The sequence below is a fragment of the Stenella coeruleoalba genome (assembly GCF_951394435.1).
Source record: "Stenella coeruleoalba genome assembly, chromosome: 1".
Lineage (NCBI taxonomy): Eukaryota > Metazoa > Chordata > Mammalia > Artiodactyla > Delphinidae > Stenella > Stenella coeruleoalba.
In genome coordinates this window covers 165341829-165365073 of record NC_137169.1, presented here as the reverse complement: position 1 = coordinate 165365073, position 23245 = coordinate 165341829, and the positions used below count along the sequence as shown (strand labels likewise).

At 47.0% G+C, this 23245-nt stretch overlaps 2 protein-coding genes across 4 annotated transcripts; one reads left to right on the top strand and one right to left on the bottom strand.

Annotated features, from left to right (window-relative positions):
• The first annotated feature begins 651 nt into the window (after positions 1-651).
• On the top strand, positions 652-3652 carry LOC307195501 (UPF0739 protein C1orf74 homolog). 3 transcript variants are annotated; one of them, XM_079939617.1, is made up of 2 exons: positions 652-809; positions 1511-3652. In XM_079939617.1, exon 2 carries the CDS (start codon positions 1606-1608, stop codon positions 2395-2397), a length of 792 nt encoding a protein of 263 aa, XP_079795743.1. In that variant the 5' UTR covers positions 652-809; positions 1511-1605; the 3' UTR covers positions 2398-3652. The 3 variants fall into 3 exon arrangements, with proteins under 3 accessions (XP_079795743.1, XP_079795745.1, XP_079795744.1); XM_079939619.1 differs by having other exon boundaries at positions 652-813; XM_079939618.1 differs by having other exon boundaries at positions 652-887.
• Positions 2978-22664, bottom strand: TRAF3IP3 (TRAF3 interacting protein 3). Its single transcript, XM_079939645.1, is given in 16 exon segments — positions 2978-3084; positions 3685-3798; positions 4571-4650; positions 4653-4697; positions 5791-5850; positions 7340-7402; positions 7935-8070; positions 10051-10188; positions 10311-10451; positions 12719-12790; positions 19412-19507; positions 19601-19630; positions 19892-19916; positions 20196-20259; positions 20392-20539; positions 22196-22664. Coding segments are annotated over 16 exon segments (1650 nt in total). The 5' UTR covers positions 22541-22664; the 3' UTR covers positions 2978-2991.
• Positions 22665-23245: the final 581 nt, after the last annotated feature.

The window sequence follows — 23245 nt, the reverse complement described above, 5'->3', positions numbered from 1 at the left end:
ATTCCTCAATTTGAGCTCCAAGAAGGTGGGGTTTTTGTCTGTTTTCTACGCTGTAATACTTCCAGCGCCCAGAAGCATACCTAGCACACATTTGTTCGGAGTGAATACTCATGCACTTCACACCCTGCTTAGAGATGACAAACTTTGGCCAGGACACCTGTCCACCCACTTCTCGGAATTCAGCCTCTCAGGATTTAGGTAGGTCAAAGTAAAAAACAAAAAACTTTCCAGCACCCACAGGTGAGGATATTATGCAAAACACGTCGCTTGTCTTGAGATAAGTTTCGTTTGGAGGGGAAAGTACATTTCTCCAGAGACGAATCAAAGCGTGCTTTTGCGTCGAGTGCCCTGCTTCCGCCTTCCAGGTCAAACGGGACACCGGACTTAACACAGAAGGAGGGCAAGCGGCGGAGCCGAGGGCGGGCGGCGGCGGGATACTAGCTTCACCCGCCTCTTTCCATTCCTACGCAGACGGGTGGGGCCCACATCTGCGTAAGAATGGGAAGGGGCCGGAAGGGGCCGGGCCGCAGGCGCCCAGACTTCCGGCACTCAGCCGGGCCGCCCTGCGGGTAGTTCTAACGCGAGGCGCGCGAGTGGACTGGGTGACGTCAAGGAGGGCGGGGGACGTGTTGGGCATGCGCAATAGATCGACTTCGCCCACCCTGGCCCCGCCGGCAGTAAAGGACCTGACCACGCGGGTGGGATTTCCAGTTTTGTGGCAGAGGGCGGGCGCCTAGCGGCTTTCTTGGCAGCGGGCAGGAAACTGGCAGGAGTTCCTGAGCCTGAACGTGCAGCGGAAGTAGAAGAACGTATGTATGTGTGAGAGAGACCTCTGCCTCATTTAACAAATTACGATACTATGCTCAGGAAACGGTGTAGGGGTTGAGGTGAGCCCATCGTCCGAGGGTCCGTGGATTTCCACTAGTAGGGGAAGGCGGGACCAGCAGAAGTTAAAGTACAACCCTCTTGCAATTCTACCCGATTTCATTTATTTACTTTTCTGTCTCAGGGTGAGATGGTTGGTAGTCCACATTCTAGTGTATATTAGTTTAATCAGATTGCTATTCTTACAACTATTGGCGGGAAGCGAAGGGGGAGTTGGCAGTGAAGAGAGTGCATTTGGAACCTAGAACTCCATCTCAGAGGGCAGTTTTAGGTGAAATGCTCAGAATTTTGCCAAAAACTCCCCTGCTTCCTTTCTGCCCCAAACTCCTTAACGTTTGAATCAGAGAAAATAAATTACAACAGGTAAAATTCAGCCAGAGAAAATATAAATCTAGGCGTAGGCTAGAAAGACACATGAATTTGGGACTAATGGAGGCCAAGTCAACCAAAAAATCAGATAGCATTGTTGACCCCATCTTGTCTGGAATGGGTTAGCATTCCAAAGCAGAGGGAGGGGAAAATGGCCTCTGGAAGATGCTGTAAGACTTAAGGGAAAGTTGTTGGCAGGTTTCCTGGTATGTCACTAGCTGGTGTTAATAATCCACTGCTACTGCTTTGATTTTAGGCCCTTCTTCAAGTGTCTGGAGCTCAGAGATGCAGCCCAGGGGAGGGAAATGTGACTAGTTGAGGAGGCCATGCTTACTGTTGCTGCCAGGTCCCATGTCAGCACCAAGTCCTCAGCTGCTGGTGGCAGCTGCTCAGCAGACCCTGGGCATGGGAAAGAGACGAGGCCCACCCCGAGCTGTCTGCCTTCATCTAGCCGGAGAGGTGCTGGCTGTGGCCAGGGGACTGAAGCCAGCTCTGCTCTATGATTGCAACTGTGCAGGGGCAGTGGAGCTCCAGAGCTATCTGGAGGAGCTGCAGGGCCTGGGCTTCCCGGCCCAGGGACTTCACATCCTTGAGATTGGAGAAAACAGCCTGATTGTCCTTCCGGAGCAGGTGTGTCGGCACTTGGAGCAGGTGCTGCTTGGTACCATAGTCTTTGTGGATGTTTCCAGCTCTCAACTTCACCCTTCCATCTGCTCCCTGGACCAGCTTCAGGACTTAAAGGCCCTCGTGGCTGAGATCATCACACATTTGCAGGGGCCACGGAGGAACCAATCCCTGGCAGTCTCCTGCAGCAGGCTCCGTTCCTCAGACTGGAATCTCTGTACTGTGTTTGGGATCCTCCTGGGCTATCCTGTCCCCTATACTTTTCACATGAACCAGGGAGGTGACAACTGCTTAGCCCAGACTCCACTACGGGTGTTCACCGCCCGGATCTCATGGCTACGTGGTCAACCACCAGTCTTGCTCTATTCCTTTAGTGTCCCAGAGAGCTTGTTCCCATCCTTGAGGAACATTCTAAACACTTGGGAGAAGGACCTTAGAACTCGATGTAGGACTCAGAATGACTTCGCTGACCTCAGCATCTCCTCTGAGATAGTCACACTGCCGGCTGTGGCCCTCTGACTTTAACTCTTTTCCTGTGTAGAAGGAGCTCGGTAAATGATCAGCTCTAGGTCAGAGATGGCACATAGGAATCATCTCAAGTGCCAATTCCAAGCATCTCGGGGACCTAGGGAAGAATGCTGTAATAAATTTGCCGTTTTTATGCTGAACTGGACTAGGGAGAGTAGACCAGGATGCTTCAGGAATAAACAGAGTTCTTTGGAACAGAGGCCATCAGGTGAAGTTTGTTTATTTTTACAGCAGGTTAAAAAAATGAGAGTCAGAAATCTCAGTTGAGTTGGAAAAACCCACACATTAAAGTACCCAGACCTGAGTTTTTTTTTTTTTTTTTTTTTTCCGGTGTGCGGGCCTCTCACTGTTGTGGCCTCTCCCGTTGCGGAGCACAGGCTCCGGACGCGCAGGCTCAGCAGCCATGGCTCACGGGCCCAGCCACTCCGCGGCATGTGGGATCTTCCCGGAGCGGGACACGAACCCGTGTCCCCTGCATCAGCAGGCGGACTCTCAACCACTGCGCCACCAGGGAAGCCCCAGACCTGAGTTTTTTACTGAATTTCTTGCTTCTGATTTTCACCCAAGGCAGCTGTCACCAGTTATTCAGAGCTTCAGGCTGTCCTTATTGGCCAGGAACACTGCCACTGCTATAGCAATCAGTGCCATCAGCATCAGAAGCCATCGGCCACATTGCCTTTGTGAGGAGGGAGGGGGAGAGAAGAGAAAGAGGCCATGGGTTGGTCAGAGAAGATGCAGGCAAAAATAATCTTCCTTCTTCCCATTCTAGCCCAGTGGAAAATCTTGGGTTGGTGGAGGAGAAAAAGCTTTTTATATCTCTGTCTCTCTCACTTTGCCACCTCCCTCGGGATAAAACCACTTTCCAGTGGTCACTGGCCCAGCGAACCACAGCCAGCGGGGGCCAGGTACTTCAATACTGATATGAATAATCAAAAGTGGAAAATAACTCAGCGAAATTGTAGTCTGTTTATATTCCTTTTCTCGTCACTCTGTCCTTGCCACAATACTCATAATAGACTAAAAGAACACCGTTTCATACTTCAGCTAGTAGTAAGTTTTTCCCTTCAGGCTCAGGCTTTCCATGAAAATTGGGCTTGGAGGCATGAGCCAGTGTTTCTTTACATGGTTGCTATACTCTCAGTACAGTATAAACCAAGCTGAACGGGGCCGGCTGGTCAGATGTTGGCAGGGGCTGAACAATTTTATGGGCAAGATTTGGCTAAAGGAGGAATCGTCCCACGATCACCTAGGGCTGTATGGGAGGATAGACCCTCTTACTCTGGGAGGCAGCTGCTGGCTCTGGTTCAGCTCTTCTTGACAATGCTGCAGCTTACGCAGGCAGGAGAGATACTCATCACTGAGGTTGTCTAATTCTGAATGCAGTTCTTTGCACTGTGTGGGGGCAGGGGGGGGGGGCGTTGCGGGAGAACACCACCAAGGTCATCAAGACAGTTCTGTCAGGGACAGAGCCCAGGTAGGGGAGAGGGCCCTGTGTAAGTTGCCCTGTCATTCATTTGGAATTTTTACCTCCATCCTCCCTTCCCAGCTTTTCTCAGAGCTTTCAGTTTGCCTTCTGACTGTCTCACCTAGTTTGTTTGTAATGTATTTATTTAAATGATTGATTATAATGCATATTATTATATATTACACATGTGTGACAGTTGTATGTGCCAGTGCTTTGTAAATGGAGACACACAAAAATGAAGTTCCTATAGCACATACAACCTGGAAGAGATCTTAGTGCAAGTCTCTTTGCTGGGAACTAGTTGCATGTGAACACTTCAGGAGCTACGTATTTCTGTGAGTATGGAAGATAGGAAGAGATAGGAAGAGTTTTGTTATTTAAAAGACACTGTATAAAGTTTTAAGATGCTCAATGTAGGACAAAGTTTGAGGAGTTAATGTGTTTGTTAAATGTGTTTGAATTTAGGTTGACTTTCTGAAAAGTAACTCTTTAGTAAAACCTTGAATAAGGGTTGGTATAAACAAGAGAAAAGATTGACAAGTTAACCCGAAAGCAAAGATGTTTTATTCAGGCCTAAATGAATACCTGCAGGCACCCAATCACAACTTAAGCTCAGAAATGCCTGTTGTCTGGCTGCCTCCCAGCAGTTTCCCTGTCACTGTAGGATGAGCCCCTTACTATCGGAGGTCACCATCTCACCTCCTTTTCCTTGGCCAGGAGCTGCAAAGTTTTCTTTTGGAGCTGGTCTCTGAAATCCCAGTCCTTCTCCTTCCCTGGACCACTTCGTTATGGGAGGGCTTTGGACTCCACCCAGGCAAAGCCTGATCTAAAAAATCAGCCAGATTCGCAGTGAAAGTGAGGCCCATACCTGTGAGGAATGGTCCCTACACACTGAGAGAAGCCCTAAGCGGGAGGGAATAAGGAAGGGCCTGTCCCTGGCCAGACCGTGTGGATTGCAATTCTCTGATTTTTAAAGAACATCCATTGGGATCCTGCCCAGACTGGACAGAGAGTGGGAATTTGAGCCCCTTGAGGGCAAGGTTGGCATTTTACTTTTGTCTGTATCTCTAGTCCTGTCTAAAGCCAGATACTTTTAGAAAATACTCATTACTTTAGTTTCTTTGGTTGCATGGCACATCTTTTAGACTGGGAGGTTTGCTGGATGCTTCAGTGTAACTCCATTTTCCTTCTGTCCTTGTTTCAAAATGAGGAGATGAGAATGGCAGTCATATAAGTCATCTTCATGTAGTTAAAGATGGTTTTTCAGCCACCTGGCAGTCTGCATCGTGGTGAAGAGAGCCCTGGCCTGGGAGTCAGAAATTCTGGATTGTGGTCATAGCTGTGTCCTTAATTTGTATGACCACAGACCTTCATTTACCTTCATTTTCTTATCCATCCTATGTGGGCATAATAATTCCTTCTTTATATTCTACCCAGTGATTGTGATGACAAAACAGAGGGCCATGTGCAGTGGATAAATGAGGAGCTTTTGCCCCTCCAGATGTATGATGAATTCTTCTCAGGAAGCTAAGGCAGCAGACTTGAGGACTGAGAGTGAGGTGACTGTTCCATGTGACGTGGTTTCTACGTGGGGAGCTGGATGTGGTTTGGAAAGTTAAGGGTAAAAATTAACATAAAATCCTGAGCTCAAAATCAATTTATTGAAATATTCAATGCAGACATATGTTTTCAGAGGGAGTAGGAATCCTTTTCACAGTTTATATACCTCTCAGGATAGGAGGCTAACTAAACTATTCTCAGAGCCAGTGATGAGTCCTTAAAATGGCCCTCTAGCTCCCTGACCTAATAGACTCCCAGAACTGGGTGGGACTCCAAGAGGTCATGTAGTCCATCCCTCTGTCTCTAGGCGGACAGGGAAAGGGCAATATCTTAGAATTTGTGGAAATAAATTTGCTGACCTTTCTTGGTTAAGAGTTTCTCCTGTTCTTGAAGCTGTAAGGATTGATTCTGAAGCAGACCTGTTGGAAAACACAAGGAACTTTTCTGTGCCAGCATATTTACTGCGAAGAGTATCTTTTCAGAACTTTGCTTAGAACCTTAATGATTGTGTTCCCATCTGTGGTTGGTTGAATTGTGTCTCCCCCACCTGCCCCCCACAAATTCATATGTCAAAGCCCTAACCCCCAGTACTTCAGAAATGTGACCCTATTTGGAGATAGGTTCTTTGCAGAGGTAATCAAGTTAAAATAGGACATTAGAATGGGCCCTAACCTAATATGACTGACGTCCTTATAAGAAGGGGAAATTTGGACACAGACGTGGATGGATGGAAGACGTGTGAAGAGATGGACAAGACAGCCATCTCCAAAACAAGGAAAGCGGTCTAGAACAGATCCTTCCCCCAGAGCCCTCAGAAGAACCAACCCTGCCTGACACCTTGATTTTGGACTTCCAGCCTCTAGCACTATGAGAATGTAAATGTCTGTTCTTTAAGTCACCCAGTTTGTGGTGCTGTGTTTTGAACACACCATCCTTATGTCTTTTCCTACTATGTACATTTAAGTCTCTGCTTAAATGTTACCCTAGAAGAAAGACTTCCCCGGATGACCCTGTGTAAAATAGCAACTATTTTCTCTTTAACCTGCTTTATTTTTTTCTCTGTAGCCGTTATTAATACCTGACACATATTTGTTCACAGAAACTCCGTAGTCCACTGTAGTGTTTCCTTAGAATGTAAGCTTTGTTAGGGAAGAAACTGTGCCAGCTCTGTTCATTACTGTATCCCCAGTGAGTATCTAGGGTGTCTGGCACTTGGTAGGGGCTCAATAAATATGTATTGAATAAATAAAGGCATGATTTTGAAGTGACTTGCCCATTCAGCTCCCGCTGTGTAGGAGCCCGGCTTCTGCTGGTGTTCTTTTCCCCTTAGCCCTGTGGCTGCCTTGCTGTTTTCATATTCATTGCTGTTTGCATGAAACTTCTCTGTCAGAGTGTCAGAGGTTAAGGTGTGAGCTATTAATTGAATCAGGTTCTCCAGCTTTTCAGAAATTGCCTGCTTTTCTTCTGAGACGTCCCTTTTCTTCTTTGGCCTCAACATGTAATTTTGAAGTGGACTGAGGCATATGTGGTGTGAGCTTATTTTCTGAACCATTCCTAGTGACAGGTCTATGTGACATATGTACATAATAAATTAGAATATATAAAATAAGAAATACCTTAGAAAACTCAACACGTTTTGAAATCTGCAGTTCTGGGGGAAATGCAGGTGGTTGTCAGAGAACATGGCGGAGAAAAGTAGAAACAAAAAAACCCAGAGGCTAATGTGGAACTTGTGAAGAGCTGTAAATGACCTCACTGCAGAAGAAGAGGGTCTGAAAATGCAGAGGTAGAGGATATGCCAAGGACCAGGCTCCCCATCCCTCCTTTGGGTGCCTATCGTGGGGCAGGAGCCCCAAGAATACCAAAAAGCCACCTGTGCTACTTTCAGAATCTGGAAAAGGGACTTACTCTGCAACTGCTGTACTTTGGTCACCAGGGCAAGTTTCTCCTCCTCTGACCTCTTTAGTTGATCTGAAAATGAAATAATGCAAACCAAAATAGACGAACCTAAGACTTAATGAGCTCACCCCTGAGGCTGGAAATTAGTAACAGATGCTGTCTTGCCCATGGCATCTGACAAGTGTCCAGTGGAAGTTGCTCTTTCTTCTGCTTGTCCCAGTTTGGAAGAGGTGAACCAGAACCCGACTACCTGGGATTTCATCTGCATCAACAGTGGGCTGAATTAAGGGTTATATGTGCACACAATTTGGTCCTCTCTCAGCTGACAGAGGCTGTGACTGGGAAACCTTCACTATGCCTTGTGTTTCAACTGACCTTTCCCTTTAAATTAGGAATGCGCCCTTGACACGTGACTGCTGTGTTCTGGCTTAGAGGAATGGGCTGGATACTTTCAGTCTTGGATGATTAAAACAGCCTTGACTTTTTCTCAAAGTCAAATGAAATCGCCAAGTCAACCAAAAGAACAAGTGAAAGACTGAAGCCTTTCCACCCAGCTTCCTTTCTCTGGGCTCCTTCAGCCAGAGGCCTCCAAGGAGAAGGGTACCTTGTAGGTGCTGGGTATCCGAGCTGCACAGGTCTCTGTCCCGCTGCAGGCGTTCAGTCTTGGTCTGCAGCTCCTGGCGCTCGTTCTCCAGAAGCCTTAGGGCCTGGTTCATCTGTAAGTCTCTACTGTCTGCTCCCTGGAAGGAGGAGGAGGGGTGGACACAAGCAGGTCAGTGCTAGGGTGGAGGTGGGGGGCAGATCCCAAGGAAGAGGAAAACTGTAGAAAACTGTGGAATTTTAGAGCTGGAAGGAGGCTTAGGGAAATGGAAAAATAGGAAAAGTTTTTAAATTCTTTGCTTTGCTCTATTCCTGACGCTTACAGCAAACAGTGCATTCGATTTTTGATGTTCACAAGGGATACATTTGGGTAAATGCCCAAATTAAGGAATACTGAATCATCACTTTTCTAGATGTCTTCACTTTGTCTTTACTTCTCATTCTCACGTCCGGGGTGGCGGGGGGAGGCGGGGTGGGCGGGGAGGAGGCGGGTAGGATCATTTTTCACAACGGATTAAGGTTAAAAAGAAAAGGGCCTTCAGGAGGGTTGCCTTGTAGGTGATTCGAGGAAGAGAACAGTGGGTGAGATGTGGCTGCGGTGCAGCGCCCAGCGAGGTTCCCTCCTGTGATACGACGACTCACTTGCTGTTTCTTATCAAATGGGCTTTTTTTTAAAAACAAAAAAAAAAAAGAATTTTAATGTCCTTTGAGAAATTCTTTGCCTTTTAAAATAAAAAATTAAAGAACAATATAAGAATAATTTGTACATAAGAATATAAAAAGTGAGAAGCAAAAAAAGCGAGAAGCAAATTCTAAGGTTTCTGTTTTTTAGTAGATTTGAAAGGAAATCTATAGATAAATCTTTTTTGCGGTACGCGGGCCTCTCCTGTCGCGGAGCACAGGCTCGGGACGCGCAGGCTCAGCGGCCATGGCTCATGGGCCTAGCCGCTCCGCGGCATGTGGGATCTTCCCAGACCGGGGCACGAACCTGTGTCCCCTGCATCGGCAGGCGGACTCTCAACCACTGCGCCACCAGGGAAGCTCAACCTTAAATGTTTTTAACCTCCATTCCTCTGTCTGATCGGTTCTTCCTTTTTCTACATTTGGAACATTAATTCTTCAAAAACAAATATGATGTCTATGAGTACAAACTGCTCGAGGTAATAAGGGAATTACAAATGTCTTTTTAATGACTTTGAACTAGAGTTGCACTCTTCTTCATTGCTAATAGGATATTGTATATAAAACTCAAACACATTGATATCTGGACCACCATCCCCCCAACAAATTCTTTACAATCACTCAAAATGTTCCCCTTTCTCCCTGCTCACCTTAGAGCCACACATTAAGGTTTAGGTTGTTAAAAAACATAACAAATCAAACAAGAACAACTTTCACACTTAATTGATCTTATTTCTAGAACTGGCACACACTAGGATTCTCAGATCCCAGCTTCAGTAAAAGTATAAAGAGACACTTTTGAGGTGGGTCCTCAACATTCCAAACCAAGTAAGTAAAATCTGCGAAAAACAATAGCTAATATCTATTGAGAGCTTATATGTGCGAGGCATTGTGCTAAGTGCTTTGCATGGATTTCCTCACCTAATCCTCACAACAATCCTATGGTAGAGGTACCATTATTATCCTCATTTTACCGATGTGGAAACTGAGGCTTAGGAGGTTAGCTAACTTCTCCAAGGTAAACACGGATTGGAAATGATGGAACCCTTGAGAATGCCAAGGGTCTACTGTAATGGCTTAAAAACACATTGGCAAGATGTGTTAGTTGATACTCAAACTGTAAGTAAACTGGTGACGTTTATTCTGCCCCAATAGTGGGCATTTCTGAACTGGATGCCCTGCTGGGATGGGGTGCAGAGAGTGGGTTGGGGCATGACAGTAGGCTGATGACTATTCCAGCCCAGCCCTTTGCATTCGGATGATGTCATTTCAATGAACACTTAGGTCATTTGCATGAGCAGTGCAGACATCCTTGCTAAACTCAAAATTAGCTTTGGGTCCCCCTGCCCAGCGGCAGCTTCTCTCATCACTGCTGTCAACACCTCCCTCCCCTAAACCCTGCCTTCCCTCCCCACCTCCCTACTCCCAGGGCCTGGTACCTGCAGTTTGGACTGAAGCACGTGGAGCTGGCTCTCTAGCTCCCTGTGCTGGGTCCCCAGGGTCCTCCAGTCCTCCTTCAGAGCCTCGTACTGGCTCTTCCACTCTTCACACTTCTGCTCGGCCAGAGCCAGGGACCGCTGAGGGAGATCAGAGGAGAGGGTGGTGCCTTGGGGGTTCCAGGAGGTCGTGCAGCTGGCTCCCTTGCCACCCAGACTGCCCCAGGGTTCCCAGCCCCAAGGATTACGGAGCGTCCCCACACCTGTGTGCTCTGCAGCTGCTGTTCTGCACTCATTTTCTCCTCCAGCACTTTCTGCAGTGACTCCTTGGCCTTCTGCTCATAGCTGTTTTTCTGGTCTTCCATCTCTAATAGCACCTTATTCATTCCCCAAGGAGTGTATTTCTGTAAATTTGAGGCAATTCAACAAATACACATTGAGCTGCTGTGTGCTAAAGCCTGAGCAGGGATACAGAAATGAAAAGAAATTGGTCCTTGCCCACAGGGCAGAGATGTCAGTAATCTGGTGGACCTTCTTCCAGGCTGGAGGCAGGCAGGGAGAGTCCCTCAGGTGATGTTGAGAGGTGAGTGGGGATAAAAAACTGCCCTGGGCATGCTGGGCATTCTCCCCTAGGCCTTCCACAGGCACTTGAAATCCAACATTTCCAAAGGGAAATCATCTTTCTAAACCTGCTCCTATCTCAGTGACCAGCATCACCACCCACCAAGTCTCCCAGACCCTAAACCAGGGAATCACCCTTGATTTCTCTCTCACCTTCTTCAAGGAATCAGTTCAACATCAAGCTTTGTCAAGTCAATGTCTTTAACAGCTCGTACCTGTATCCTCTATCCCTACTGCCACCTCCTTAGTTCAGACCCCAGTAATACTATTATATGGATTATATCGAGACTATATATTATCTTCATGCCTTGCCTCCCTTCAAACCCTTTTCAGTCCTGCAGCTAGAGGGTTCTTTCTAAAACTTAAATCTGATCACGTCACAACCTGCTTAAATCTCTCAGTGGTTCTCAGTGTTCTAAGAATCAGGTCCAAACTCCTTGGCATGGTTTCTACTTACAAGCCCAGACTTTCATCTCATGCTGCCTCCACGCAAGCTGAACTGCTTGTAGGTCCCCTAAGCACTGTGCTTTTCAGCCTCTGCCTTTGCCCATAAAGCTTCTTCTACTTAGAGTATCGTGACCCACACTTCTCACCTGGTTAACTTCTACCCATGTTCAAGATTCAGCCCTAGAATCATAAATTCTGATAAACTTGGCCAACCATACCTACCCCCGACTCTTTATGGATTAGGTAGTTTTGCTGGTGTTCACATAGTATCTATATTTCTAATCTATTGACTCATCTGTCTCCTTTAAGGGACTGTAAGCTCCTTTGAGGCAGGGAGCATTTTTAAAAAAATAAAATTATTTTTGTAGGCTTGGGGATCTGAACAATATTCAGTAAAGTCAAGTTTTAAAAATTAATACATTTGTATTTTTAGAATTTCTCCTGGCTTCAAGATCAAAAAGAAAAAGACACGAGCAGCTTTGCAAATTCACTGGGGGTCTTGCCCTTCCAGTGCTTTTCATTTTTATGCCCTGTGATTTTTGGGAAAGCAGGAGTCTTTTACTATCAATTCTGGGTTACCCAACTGGGTAAGAGATAGTCTAGATAATGCAAATTTAGAGTTCAATATCAAATCATTTCCATTTAGCTTTGGAGTCATCTGAAAGTTTGGATTTAAATGTTGAGTGGGTCTTATGTTCTTGGAATTGTCATTAGAAACCAGATACAGGAGTTACTGGTTGAGATCATACATGGTTATGTCCAGATTATTGGACTTAACCATGCTGGTCACTGACCAGCTTTATCCCCCATTGAAAACGAGTAGATTGGCATTCTGGATTATATGTCAGTCTTTTATGAGCTTGGTTGGCATTACTGAAAAAATAAAAGTTGTGGATCCGCAAACCCATAGACTATATAGACTATGTTCCCCTGCAAAATTCTAACTACATGGCCACCTTATCTTCCTAACATCAAGTGGGAGCAGTCTGGCCGGTTCATCTCGTTCTCTTGACTTATCTCCCCGCCTGTCAGAAATCTATCACTTCTCGAGTGTGAAAACTGACTTTTTTCTATCTCATATAATCCAAGATCAGGCCAATCAAGAGATTACCGGAGCTGGATAACAATGCCACAGAAAGCCAGGAGTCACAGTCTTTTACTTTCTCCCAGGGATTGCTGCTAGATAAAAGTTGCCCATGGCATGAAAATCATTTTGCGAGACTTCACTGTAATATCCAACTCATCTGTTCAAATATTCGGGCCTGTGAAGTTCTATCCAGGTGAGCTGAATCTTTACCAGGGGCCTCTCCCTACGTTTCCAGGTATTCTCAAGGTTCCCCTGGAGCTGGCAAAGCGCTTAGTGCTGGGCTTCCTTTCCTAGGGTACAAAGTGAAGGACACCAGGAGAAAGGGAGAGGGGGATGGAGATAGTGTTTTGGTGAATTGGAGACCAAAGTGAAAATGGTAAAGGCCAGAACCGGGTGAGTAGGGATGGGTGCATTAACCTCTAGCAGGTGATGTTTCTAGAGAGTAAGCTTGACGTTCAAGCATTCTCTCCCTTAATTCTAGATTCCTGGGCTAGAAGTGTCCTCCGGAATGCTTACCTGGGTACAGGTGTACAGCTGGTTTTCCAAAGATCTCAGTTTGCCCTTCAATTTGTCTTCATTAAGCTGGCCCTGGAGCAAAGGGGATGAGTTAGCCAGAACACAGCTTGGGCCAGAATACAGCATGCAAAGAGTTTTGTTCCGCATTTCCAGCCTACTGCCTAGAATAAACAGTGTTTGTGGAATTGAGCTCTTTCAGGAGGTAGAGAGAGGGAGAGATGACAGATGTTTGGAAAGAAAAGGATCTTTTCCTCTTTCTCTGTAATAGGAGAAGGAAGAATCAGACTGGCCCCCAAAGTCTTCTGTGTACCTTGAGGTTTTGTATCAAATGGCTCAGGGTATCATAGCAGGGGCCCATTTGAAGGAAAGCTTCTAAGCTCTCCTTTTCTTCTTTCATTACCTCTCTCCCCTGTCTGTCCAGGCACTTATATACTCCGCACCTCCTCCCAGTCTAGTACATGGCCCTTTACCTCTAAAGGCCAATAGGACTAAAGGGGTCTCCCCTCCCAGGGGGAACATGCATCTCTCCCTTACCCCCTGTTATGGGCTGAATTATGTCCCCCTAACCTCCCCACAACGTTCATACGTTGACCTCCTAATCCCCAGTCGCTCAGAAGGTGACCGTATTTGGAGATAAGTTCTTTAAAGAGATAATTGAGGTCCTTAGGGTGGGCCCTAATCCAATATGACTGGTGTGCTCATAAGAAGAGGAGATTTGAACATCAGGATATGCAGAGGGAAGACCATATGAGGACACAGGGAGGAGAAAGCCATCTGCAAGCCAAGGAGAGAGGCCTCAGAAGAAACCAACCGTGTCAACACCTTGTTCTCACACTTCTAGCCTTCAGAACTGTGAGAAAATACATTTCTATTGGTGAAGCCACCCAGTCTGTGGTACTTTGTTATAGCAGCCCTAGCAAACGAATACAGTCCCCTCCCTGCCCTACACACACACACACACACACACACACACACACACACACACACACAAACACACGACTCAAGATGAGAAATTCTTTAAGAAAGCAGGAAAGGGAGGAGGGATATTAGGGCAGCGTGTGTATGTGTGCGTGGTAGTGACGGTGGTGGTGAGAGGACCTCCCAGAGAGCCACACGCTATTTATTCACGATCTGGGTCTGTCTAGTGGCATTTTGGACATTCCAAGAGGGATGTAAATCTCAAGGGCGGGGGTGGCGAAAGGCAGGCCGGAAGGCCCGTTATCTGTTTCTCAGTTTTTCAGTATTTCTGCTGAGCAGCCGACAGCTTCCTTGCTGCCTTATTCTTTCCTCCACCTGTAGACATCTTCCTTTTTCCCAGGTAGGGGTTTTGTCCCTCCAGTCCTGAGTCTGATTTAAGGTCGTGTGTGTGAGGGGGTGAGGGTGGGGAGGTGCCATGGATGAGAGCCAGTTTCCCAGAGAAAAGGCCATGGGTCTCTTTAGCAGTAACCGGTTCTCATATCCTTTCGCTGGCTTTTCCAACCAGGCCCCGTGGGACGCTTGTGAGGTCTAGAAATTACATTTCTCCTCAGGCCTGAGACGCCACCGTCCCTCTCCGTCGGGAGACGGCTTGGACAAGGCTTGGACGTTTCCAACCCTTACAACGTTTCTGGTCTGTAACGGCCAGAGGGCAGAGGAGCCTCTGTTTTTTTTGTTTTTATTTTTTTCGGTACGCGGGCCTCTCACTGTTGTGGCCTCTCCCGTTGCGGAGCACAGGCTCCGGACGCGCAGGCTCCGGACGCGCAGGCTCAGCGGCCATGGCTCACCGGCCCAGCCGCTCCGCGGCACGAACCTGTGTCCCCTGCACCGGCAGGCGGACTCTCGACCACTGCGCCACCAGGGAAGCCCGAGCCTCTGTTCTGAGGTCTGTCCCCCTCACTGAGTTTCAGGGCACCTGGGAGAGGCAGGAAGTGGTATCTCACAGCTCCTGTTTTGATCTTGTTTGGCCGATTCTTCTAACCCTGGGAGCCGGGGTGCACCTCCACCCTTTTTCCTTCCTGTATTCCTCAGCGGGGCCTTGCAAAAGCAAAAGGCTTTGCCAAAAATAATTTTTCAAAGTGCCTCCTGCTATTAACGTTTTTCATAATGTCTGGTGTGAGAGCCGAGAGTCAGGATTTGGCATCTACAGTAACCACAGGGCTTTGGGACAGATAGAACAGATGGAAAAGACTTCCACTGTTCTGGGCTCCGGAGTAACTGGGAAAAGTTACTCCCCTGCATGGCCTGTTCATTCTTAATCCACAGGTCCTGAAATCAACTCCCTCCACCTGTATCGCAGCTCCGGGTTCAGAGAGTCTGACTGTGTATTTTCCTTTGCCTAAACTCTTACTTTGCAGGATGCAATGAAACCCACTAAGTTTGACAGTTTATCTTGTGGTAGTTTCAGAAGAAAACAAACAAGCCCAAGGCAATGTTCTTACAGTTCCCTCAGTCTCCTACCCTTTCTGGGTAGCTCCCTTCTCCTTCCTTAGTATGGTTTCTATCCAGTATTTTTGCCTCTTCCAACTGTTTTTGTGTTTTAGCCACTCCCCAGATTACTTTTCCATTCATGTTGTAATAGAAGACAATTCAGTTAGCCCCTTCAGTGGAGACGAAGGGCCACCCAAGTCTGGGGCTTGAAAACATCTCTGATCCACAGCTCCGCCTGCCCAGACTCCCTAAGGCAGGCAGGGAAGTTACGGCCAAGTTGTTGCAAATGGGGCATGTGGTTTCCTGGTCTGAGCCCCAGCTCTCCCCACATGAAGCCCAGTGGTACAGTATGAGGAAAGGAGCACTTTTTACAGGCCAATTGTGGAACTTTTTTGGCAGTAGCATCCCAGGAACCCAGGGTTCAGAGAGCATAGTACCCCCGCTTGTAAAAGGGAGCAAGGTGGAGGCCATACACACCCGGTCTGAGGGCTTCAGCTCCTGCCTCTGCTTGGCTTTCCCCTGCCTCTGATCTGCTCTCCAGAAACACCACCGCCTCACTGCAGAAGCACCAGCCCACTTATCTCTCTGCTCTACTAGAGGTTGCTTAGGGCCTGCAGCCAATCCCCCACTGCGCTGTCATCTTAAGATCTCATTTCCACTTTGCAGAACTTAAAACCCACGTGTGCCCTGCTCTGGGTTTGTATTGCCCCATACTGAGGGCTTGCTTTCTCTACTGCCCGAACTGTTTCTGCTCTGAAGCTTGCAGCCAGTCAGGAGTCTCTGCTGTGCCCCAGGGCCTGTCACATCCAAAAGGCCCAAAGTCAGCTTGAAGGTGGAGGCAACAGAGGGAGCTGATCTCTGGTGTTCTAATAGAGTTTGTGGTGAGCTTCTCTGCATGTGCAGTTGGAGATTCAAATTATGGAGGCCAAATGGAAAAAAAATAAAGGCCTGAACTTGGCTGAATATCGGAGTCCCTGTTCTGGCCACATTCTTCCACTTACTTTTCCCAAGTACGGCAGTCTGGGACTGTCTTTTCATTGAAGTTGAGCTTTCCAAGGAAGGGGTAGGGGGTTGAATTGTCTTGTTTTGGGGGAAGCAAGAGCTGTTAACTGAAAAAACCTGAGACTATTTTTCTTAAAAACAGGAAGCTGAGGGGTTTGTGGGGAGGAAGAAGACAAAAAGGGTGAATATTAGGGGGTGGGGGGAGAAGGGAGGGAGAAAACCACAGCTGGAGGAACTCCTGCCCCCCGCAGGAGCACGGAGCTAAACCACCCTCAGAGTCTACCTTGGAAATGTCTCTTAATAAATCCTCCCCATTCCCACCACTCTGGCTGTAATTCAAGTTCTGATTGTGTCTTACCTGCAGTATTGCAAGAACTTTCACCACCCCTACACCCACTGGTAGCCAGGGTCCTCATTGTTGTCAGAGAACCTTTTATAAGGTTTATAAAACACAGATCTGATCAATCGCTTTCAACTCAGTTCTACAGCTATCTTTTTCATTTCATTTAATTAATTAATTTATTTCTTGGCCATGCCGCACAGCACGTGGGATCTTTCTTCCCCGACTAGGGATCGAACCCGCACCCCCGGCATTGGAAGCGTGGAGTCTTAACCGCTGGACTGCCAAGGAAGTCCCACCACAGCTATCTTAGTACACGTGCTGCCAAGCGAGTGCAACTCCACGGCTACTGGACAAGCTCCTTCTCAGGATGGGCTGGACACTGCTAAGCGTAGGGCTTTAAACCTGAGGAAAATGTGGTCCCACTGCTCCCCTGCTTATTGCCTGCGGCAGTGTTTCTCAAACTGGGGTGGCATGCATTCTCATGAGATATATATATATATATATATATATATATATATATATATACTTTTCCTTTAAGAGGGAATCTATAACTATTAAGTTTGAGATACCCTATTCAACAGAAAAAGTTTAAGCGCCATAATTCTAGAGACCTATCGGAGGCCCTTTCGGTCTTATCTTTGGAGCTACTCTGACACAGTCCCTTCATTTCCATCACACTCTGCTATACCCTACGCTTTGTTACACCTAGGCCTGTAATCATTCTGATTCCTTTACTGTAAGCACCCTTTTCCTTTTTCCTTCTTCTTACCCTTCATCATTCCTGCTTCTGTACTGGTAAACTCCTATTCAATCCTTCCAGACCCCACTAAAGTGGTCCGTTTCCTTTGGAGTCTACCCTATACCACCTCAGGCAGAAGAATTGCTCCCTTCTCTTTTCTCTGTGTCACTTTGTAGAAAGTGCTGTTACAGCTTTAGCACACTGCAGTAGAGTTATTTATGACCTGTCTGTCTCTTCCTGGCTGCTACTGGAACTCCTAAAGACAAAGGACCCTACCTCTGTCCCTGTAGCACCCAAGCCAGCACATAGTTGGAACTTATCAGATGTCTGTTGAATAAACGAATGAGACAATCTCAGTTTAGTTCAGCACCGGAAACCACCTGGCAGGCACAGCTGTCTGTCTCAGGCTCCTACTCAGCTATGAAAACAACTTCCTTAACCAGCAGGAGCCCTGAACATAGACACCTAAATCCGGATACAGTGACCGACGCGAAGAGGGAGGGCTGAGCCTAGGAGTCTCTTCGACATCACTGCAAACTTCTTAGTTTTGTCCCACGTCCTCCCATCCCATCTCTCTGTCTAAGCACAGCCATCTACGTGGTAAGGTCAGATGTTCACGGAGGCTGGGAGGTTGTGTGTTCTCTCTGTGCACCCGGGGCTTTCTGCTCCAGTCACATCAAACTGCTTATGCTCTCTGAACATTAAAGTCTAGGGGTTTCGATGTGGGGTCCAAGGACCCCTGGGAATCCAGGATCTGCAAGGTCTTCCCTTTTCCAACTACATATCTGTGTGAGGCTGGATTTTCCTCATATGCTTCAACCAAAACAATGTATTAACAACAGACTGAATGCAGACGCAAATACGAGAATCTAGCTGTCTTCCGTTCAGACGTTAAAAAGATTTGCCAGCTCGGTGCTTTGCGACCACCTAGAGGGGTGGGATAAGGAGGGAGGGAGGAGGACGCAAGAGGGAGGGGATATGGGGATATATATATGCATATAGCTGATTCACTTTGTTATACAGCAGAAAATAACACAACACTGTAATTATACTCCAATAAAGATGTTTAAAAAACCCAAAAAACAAAACCAAACAAAAATTTGAAAAAGCATAAAACAATGCCACTCCTCTCACTATTTTTTTAAAAAAATATATACTTATTTTTCACAAAAATATATAATTTAGGTTCACATGTAATCTATTTACTATTGTTATTTTAAAATTACTACATATTTTAAGATTCCTTTTTTCATTTCAAAGTGGTAAATATAAAAAGTTCTTTGGATTTTAATAATTTTTTTTAAAGAGTATAAAGGGGTCCTGAGATTAAAAAGCTGGAGACCCATTGCATTAGCCTATATCATGCCTCTGGTTCTTTGCCTATGCTGTATCCCCTGCCCAGAATATAGTTCTTGTTTCCACATTTGCCTGGAAAATACTAATATAACTATAAATATTTCCCTGGTTCTCCCCTTCTGTGGAGTCGTTCATTCCTCCTTGTATTCTACTATATCCTCAAAACATTTATTTCTCACATCTCTGCATTGTTTAGGCTTCTGTCTCCCTGACCCGCAGCCTCTCTAAAAGCAGGAACCCTGTCTAATTAATCTCATTTCCACTGCTCAGTGTAGAGAACATGACTTATGAATATTTGTTGAATGAATGGACTAAAATCAGGAGGTCTGAATTTTAGTTCCAATTCTGCCTCTAACTAGAAGTGTGAATGTGGACTAGTCACCTGACCTCTCTGACACTCAGTTTCCTCATTGGCAAAATGAGAAAATTAGCTAATCTCCAAGGTCCCTTCCCGCTTTGACATTCACGTCTGGGCTGACTAGTAGGTGTAGGATGACTTGGAATTAATATTGGTGTGAATCCCATATGAAAATAGTTGCATTTATCACAGTCAGTAATATTAACTGAATTGGGACCGTCCTTTCTTTCTTCCAACAAATTAAAAACTGGAAACTCTTGCCTCTCTTGGTTCTGGGTCTTCCCTGGGGGTGTCCTCAGCTGACCACCCTGGACTGAGCCAAGCTCAATACTGTGACATGTTTGACCTTTAGGTCTTAGCACCATCCCCCACCTTCAGCCTCTTCAGTAGCAAAAAAGCCCCTTCTCTTGCTGGGATGGTATGGAAAGAAGAATGAGATAGGCACACATAGAAATCCATGAGCTTTGTTCAAGCAAAGGTTTCCCTTACCTTCCAAGAGCTGTCAGAGGCCCGAATCAGGGCAGACAGTAGGTCTTGGAGAATCACCATTTTCTGTTTTAGAACCAGCTCCCTCTGTAGGGCCTCCTGAGGGGCAAAATGCAAGAGGGTAAGATTAAGTTGGAGGAGAAGGGAGCAGATGGATGGAGGAGCTGCAGGGAGAATTCACATGTTACTTACTTTGAGGTACTCAGAAAGCTGGATGATTTCCTAGAGAGAAAGAAAAAGGTATTTAAGAAGATTGTAGGTTCCCTGAAATCCTAGAACATGGAACCCGAGCCAGGATTGGCTTGTGCTGAGTAAACTTTCTTCCTTGACTCAGGGTCCCTCCAGGCCCCCATGTCTATGCTCATCTAGGAAGAGGGTACCCCTCCATCCCAGCTGAGTTTACCATGGAATTCCAGAATGTCAGAGCTTGGAGGAGATTAGATGCCACCTGATTCAACACCTTCACCATGAGGATTTTCTTACCTTATCTAGAACTGCAACTCCATAACTGGAAGAGAAGAAAAAAACAAAAAAATAAAAAACAAAAATGACAATGGATCAAAGAAATAAGAGTGTCAGGAGGCAGTTGTATTGATTCCTTCTCTGATCTCTTCTGAAGAGCCAATGGGGAAGGGGGGGGAAGGCCTTCCTTTTTCTTAATTAAGGTGGACGTGGAAGTTCCTTGTGCTCCTCTCCACATTCTGGGGGAGGGTTCAGGTAAAAGCTTAGGAGAGAGGAATGGATGGGCTGTGAAGGAGTTGAGGTCAGGAACATGAAAGGTACTCACTTGGTTTGCTGACTGGCATCATGCTTAATTGTTGGCTGTGTTTCTTCTGCCTTTGTCTGAGTGCCTGAGGGATAGGGATAAGGTGATTCAGAACCCATGGGAGAGGCAGTGAGGGAAGTGGGGAGGGATAGGGACTCTCCACTGCCAGCGAGTGGAAATGCCTCGGCCCAGTGAGTGAGGAAGGCCCTGCTCTTACCATGGTGGTGTTTGGGTGGCTTCTTGATGGGAGGGTCCTGTGGTGGAAGGCCCCCAGCCTGGGAGGGGAGGTGGTCAGCCGGATCCCTCCAGGAGCCTGAGGGAGGCTGGTGTTGGGTTGCAAAGACCTCGGAGCTGGTCCCTGACACCTGGAAAGCAAATGCGGGATGCTGAGAGCATCTTAGAACAGGATTCTCCAGCTGACCGCAGAAAGATGAGCCAGTGATCAAGTTTCAGGTCCAGAAAACCAAAGGAACCCATTCAAGCCTTCAAAGCTACAAGGTTATCCCTGCTCCTGCCCTTTCTTGTCCTGGCTGGTGGGATCGGTCCTCCTCAGTTCAGGCAAATGGGGAGCTGGGCTTGTCTCCAATTACTCTCTCTAGAGTCCCTGATCCCGGAAAGAGAACCGGTCTGAGGTGGGAGTGAGGGGATCTGGGATCAGATCCTGCCTTTTCTTGGTCTCAGTCTCCTGGCTGTATAATGAGGAGCTTGGAGTAGATGGTGTCCAAGGTGCCTTCCTATTCTAGAGGTGGTTTCCTTCCTCTTAGTAACAGCTGGACTATTGTTGAGGTTTTGTGTGAAGAGAAGGTAAATTAGGCAGCTGTAGGGAGGAACGTAGCAGCAGTTGTCACAATTTTGCTTGCTATTTTTATATTTTCTTCTTACAAACTAAAAAAAATTATGTTTGTAACATAACACTAAAAGGCTAAGAAATGCATGTGGCAGCTAATCCTGCAGACTAACTCTATCTCAAGAAACCTTAAATAACTGATAGGCTCAGGAAGAGTTCTTCAGGTAACTGTGTTTTCTGTTCTATTTCTCCTTAAAATTATTTTTTCAACCGAAAGCACGTAGAAACCTTCTTGCCTTAGAAAGTACACAGTTGGTTTTATTTTACAGCTGGGCTCGAGGATCATTTTTCTGAACAGCACCTCCTGTTGTGGATAACACATGCACTGGTTAAGAAGGCCCAACAGAGCACCTACTCTGGGGACAGTACAATACCAGTTACTTCCAGGGAATCCGGAGGACCCATCCCTGCTGTCCACATGCTCACAATGTGGATAGGAAGACACAGATGGTTTGCTGGCTGAGCTCATTTCAACGTACCCTGGCTTTTGCCAGCACTGCTCCTTCCCAGGGCGGACTAATGGGCCCTCTAAAAGTTATACAATCTTAGAGGATTTATAACCTCATAAAAACCACAGAGAGCAGAGGTGGTCTGGAGAAGCTAGGGAAGCTAGGGCTTCCTGGGCCAGATGCGGCCTTAGGTGAACGATATTGGAATTGGGATGGCCCAAGAGAAAGAGAGAAGGTGGGTGATGCAGCAGCCTTACAGAAGAATAGAGATGAGAAATGTGTGTGTGTGTGTGTGTGTGTGTGTGTGTGTGTGTGTGTGTGTGTGTGTTTGTGATTTGAGGGAGACATTAAGAAGATTGGTCTGTGTCCCTGGCCTACAGTAAGCATTCATTGAATGTTGAATGACGGATGAATGAATGCTGTAGGAGATATGTCTAGATAGACTGAATTTGAACTAATACTAGGAATTAGCTATGGAATTGTTTTTAAATTATTCTTTTCTCTCCTAAAAGGCAAGTGCAAAGTAAAAAAATAGCTAAACAAAAAACACCCCCAAAACACAACAACAAAGATATCTGTTGAGTAAGTGGCTAAGGGAGACTTTATGATGACTGAGGAAGGACGAACTTCATTTAAATCACTTCTTAGTGACCTTGAGCCCACCCACCTGTCTTGGTGCTGCACCCCATCCCCTCCAGAGCACTGTGTCCCTCAACATGGCCCACCTGCTGTCTGGGGGAAGAAATCCTTTTGGCCCAAGACAAGGGCTCCTTGAGGTCGGTCGCCTGGCCTTGCCTCCTGGAGGGACCTGTCTCCCCGGCCTGCGGGCTCTGTGCCTCGCCTTTCTCTTCCACCTTCAGGTTCCTCCGTCTGAAAAACTGCTGTTGTCGTGCCCTCTGGAGATGTTCCCTCTGCTGGGTCCTCAGCACCTTCCCCACCTGGCGGCAAGTGGTCACATTGGGGCGGCAGCGGCGGCTCTCACGGGTCTCTTGCCAGCGCTCGTACTTGGTCTTGTAGCTCTCAGCCCACCGGGCCAAGCCAGAGGCAGGCCTAGGGTCTGGGCTGATCATGATGGCCTCCCGAGCACCTGTTGTGCTTGGCTTCCAGTTCCTGGAATAGCTGCCCGGATCTGCCAAGTGCCAACAGGGAGGCGAAGAGGAGGGGTCAGGAGATGGGCCGAAAAATGGCCATCTTCCTGGACGAGGGGGCAGAAATAGCACAGCGTCCCATATGCGTGGGTTGACAACTGAAGAGGGGATGATGTCACACGGGAACTCAGGACATCTGGATTCAGCCTCTAGACTAATTTCTGCTCTTCTCTGGCCTGCGTCTCCCCTTCTGCAAAGTGGCGAGATTCCTCTGCTGCCACTTCTTCCTTGACCAAACGTCTCACCCTGCCTCCAAGTTAGGGGAACGTGAGAAATAATTGATAAAAATCACTAAAAGCGTCTAGCCTTCTGGAGGGCAGATGGGGCTGTGTTCCTTTTCCAGGGACTTCTAAAGAACCAGTTAAATTGGCTCCCTGATCCCCAATCTAAAAGGAAAGCCAGAATCTTCACTGCTGTCTTGGCCCAGTCGTTACTCACATAGGTGAGCAACTTTTCTCAAGGCCTGGAGGGATAGCCAAACCCCTCGACGTGCTACCAGTCCTATGACCAGCACTCACTGTCCTCTGTTTAGCCTTTAGCAGCTATCTTGCCAGCCTGGTCCAGGGCATGGTTCGGGAGGGACACCCCACGCTATTGCCTACAGTCATGGAGCCCTGACCTCGGTCC

What these genes read in the sequence shown, in the direction of transcription:
- LOC307195501 (XM_079939617.1), top strand. Translation starts at nt 1,606, where the DNA reads ATGTCAGCACCAAGTCCTCAGCTGCTGGTGGCAGCTGCTCAGCAGACC.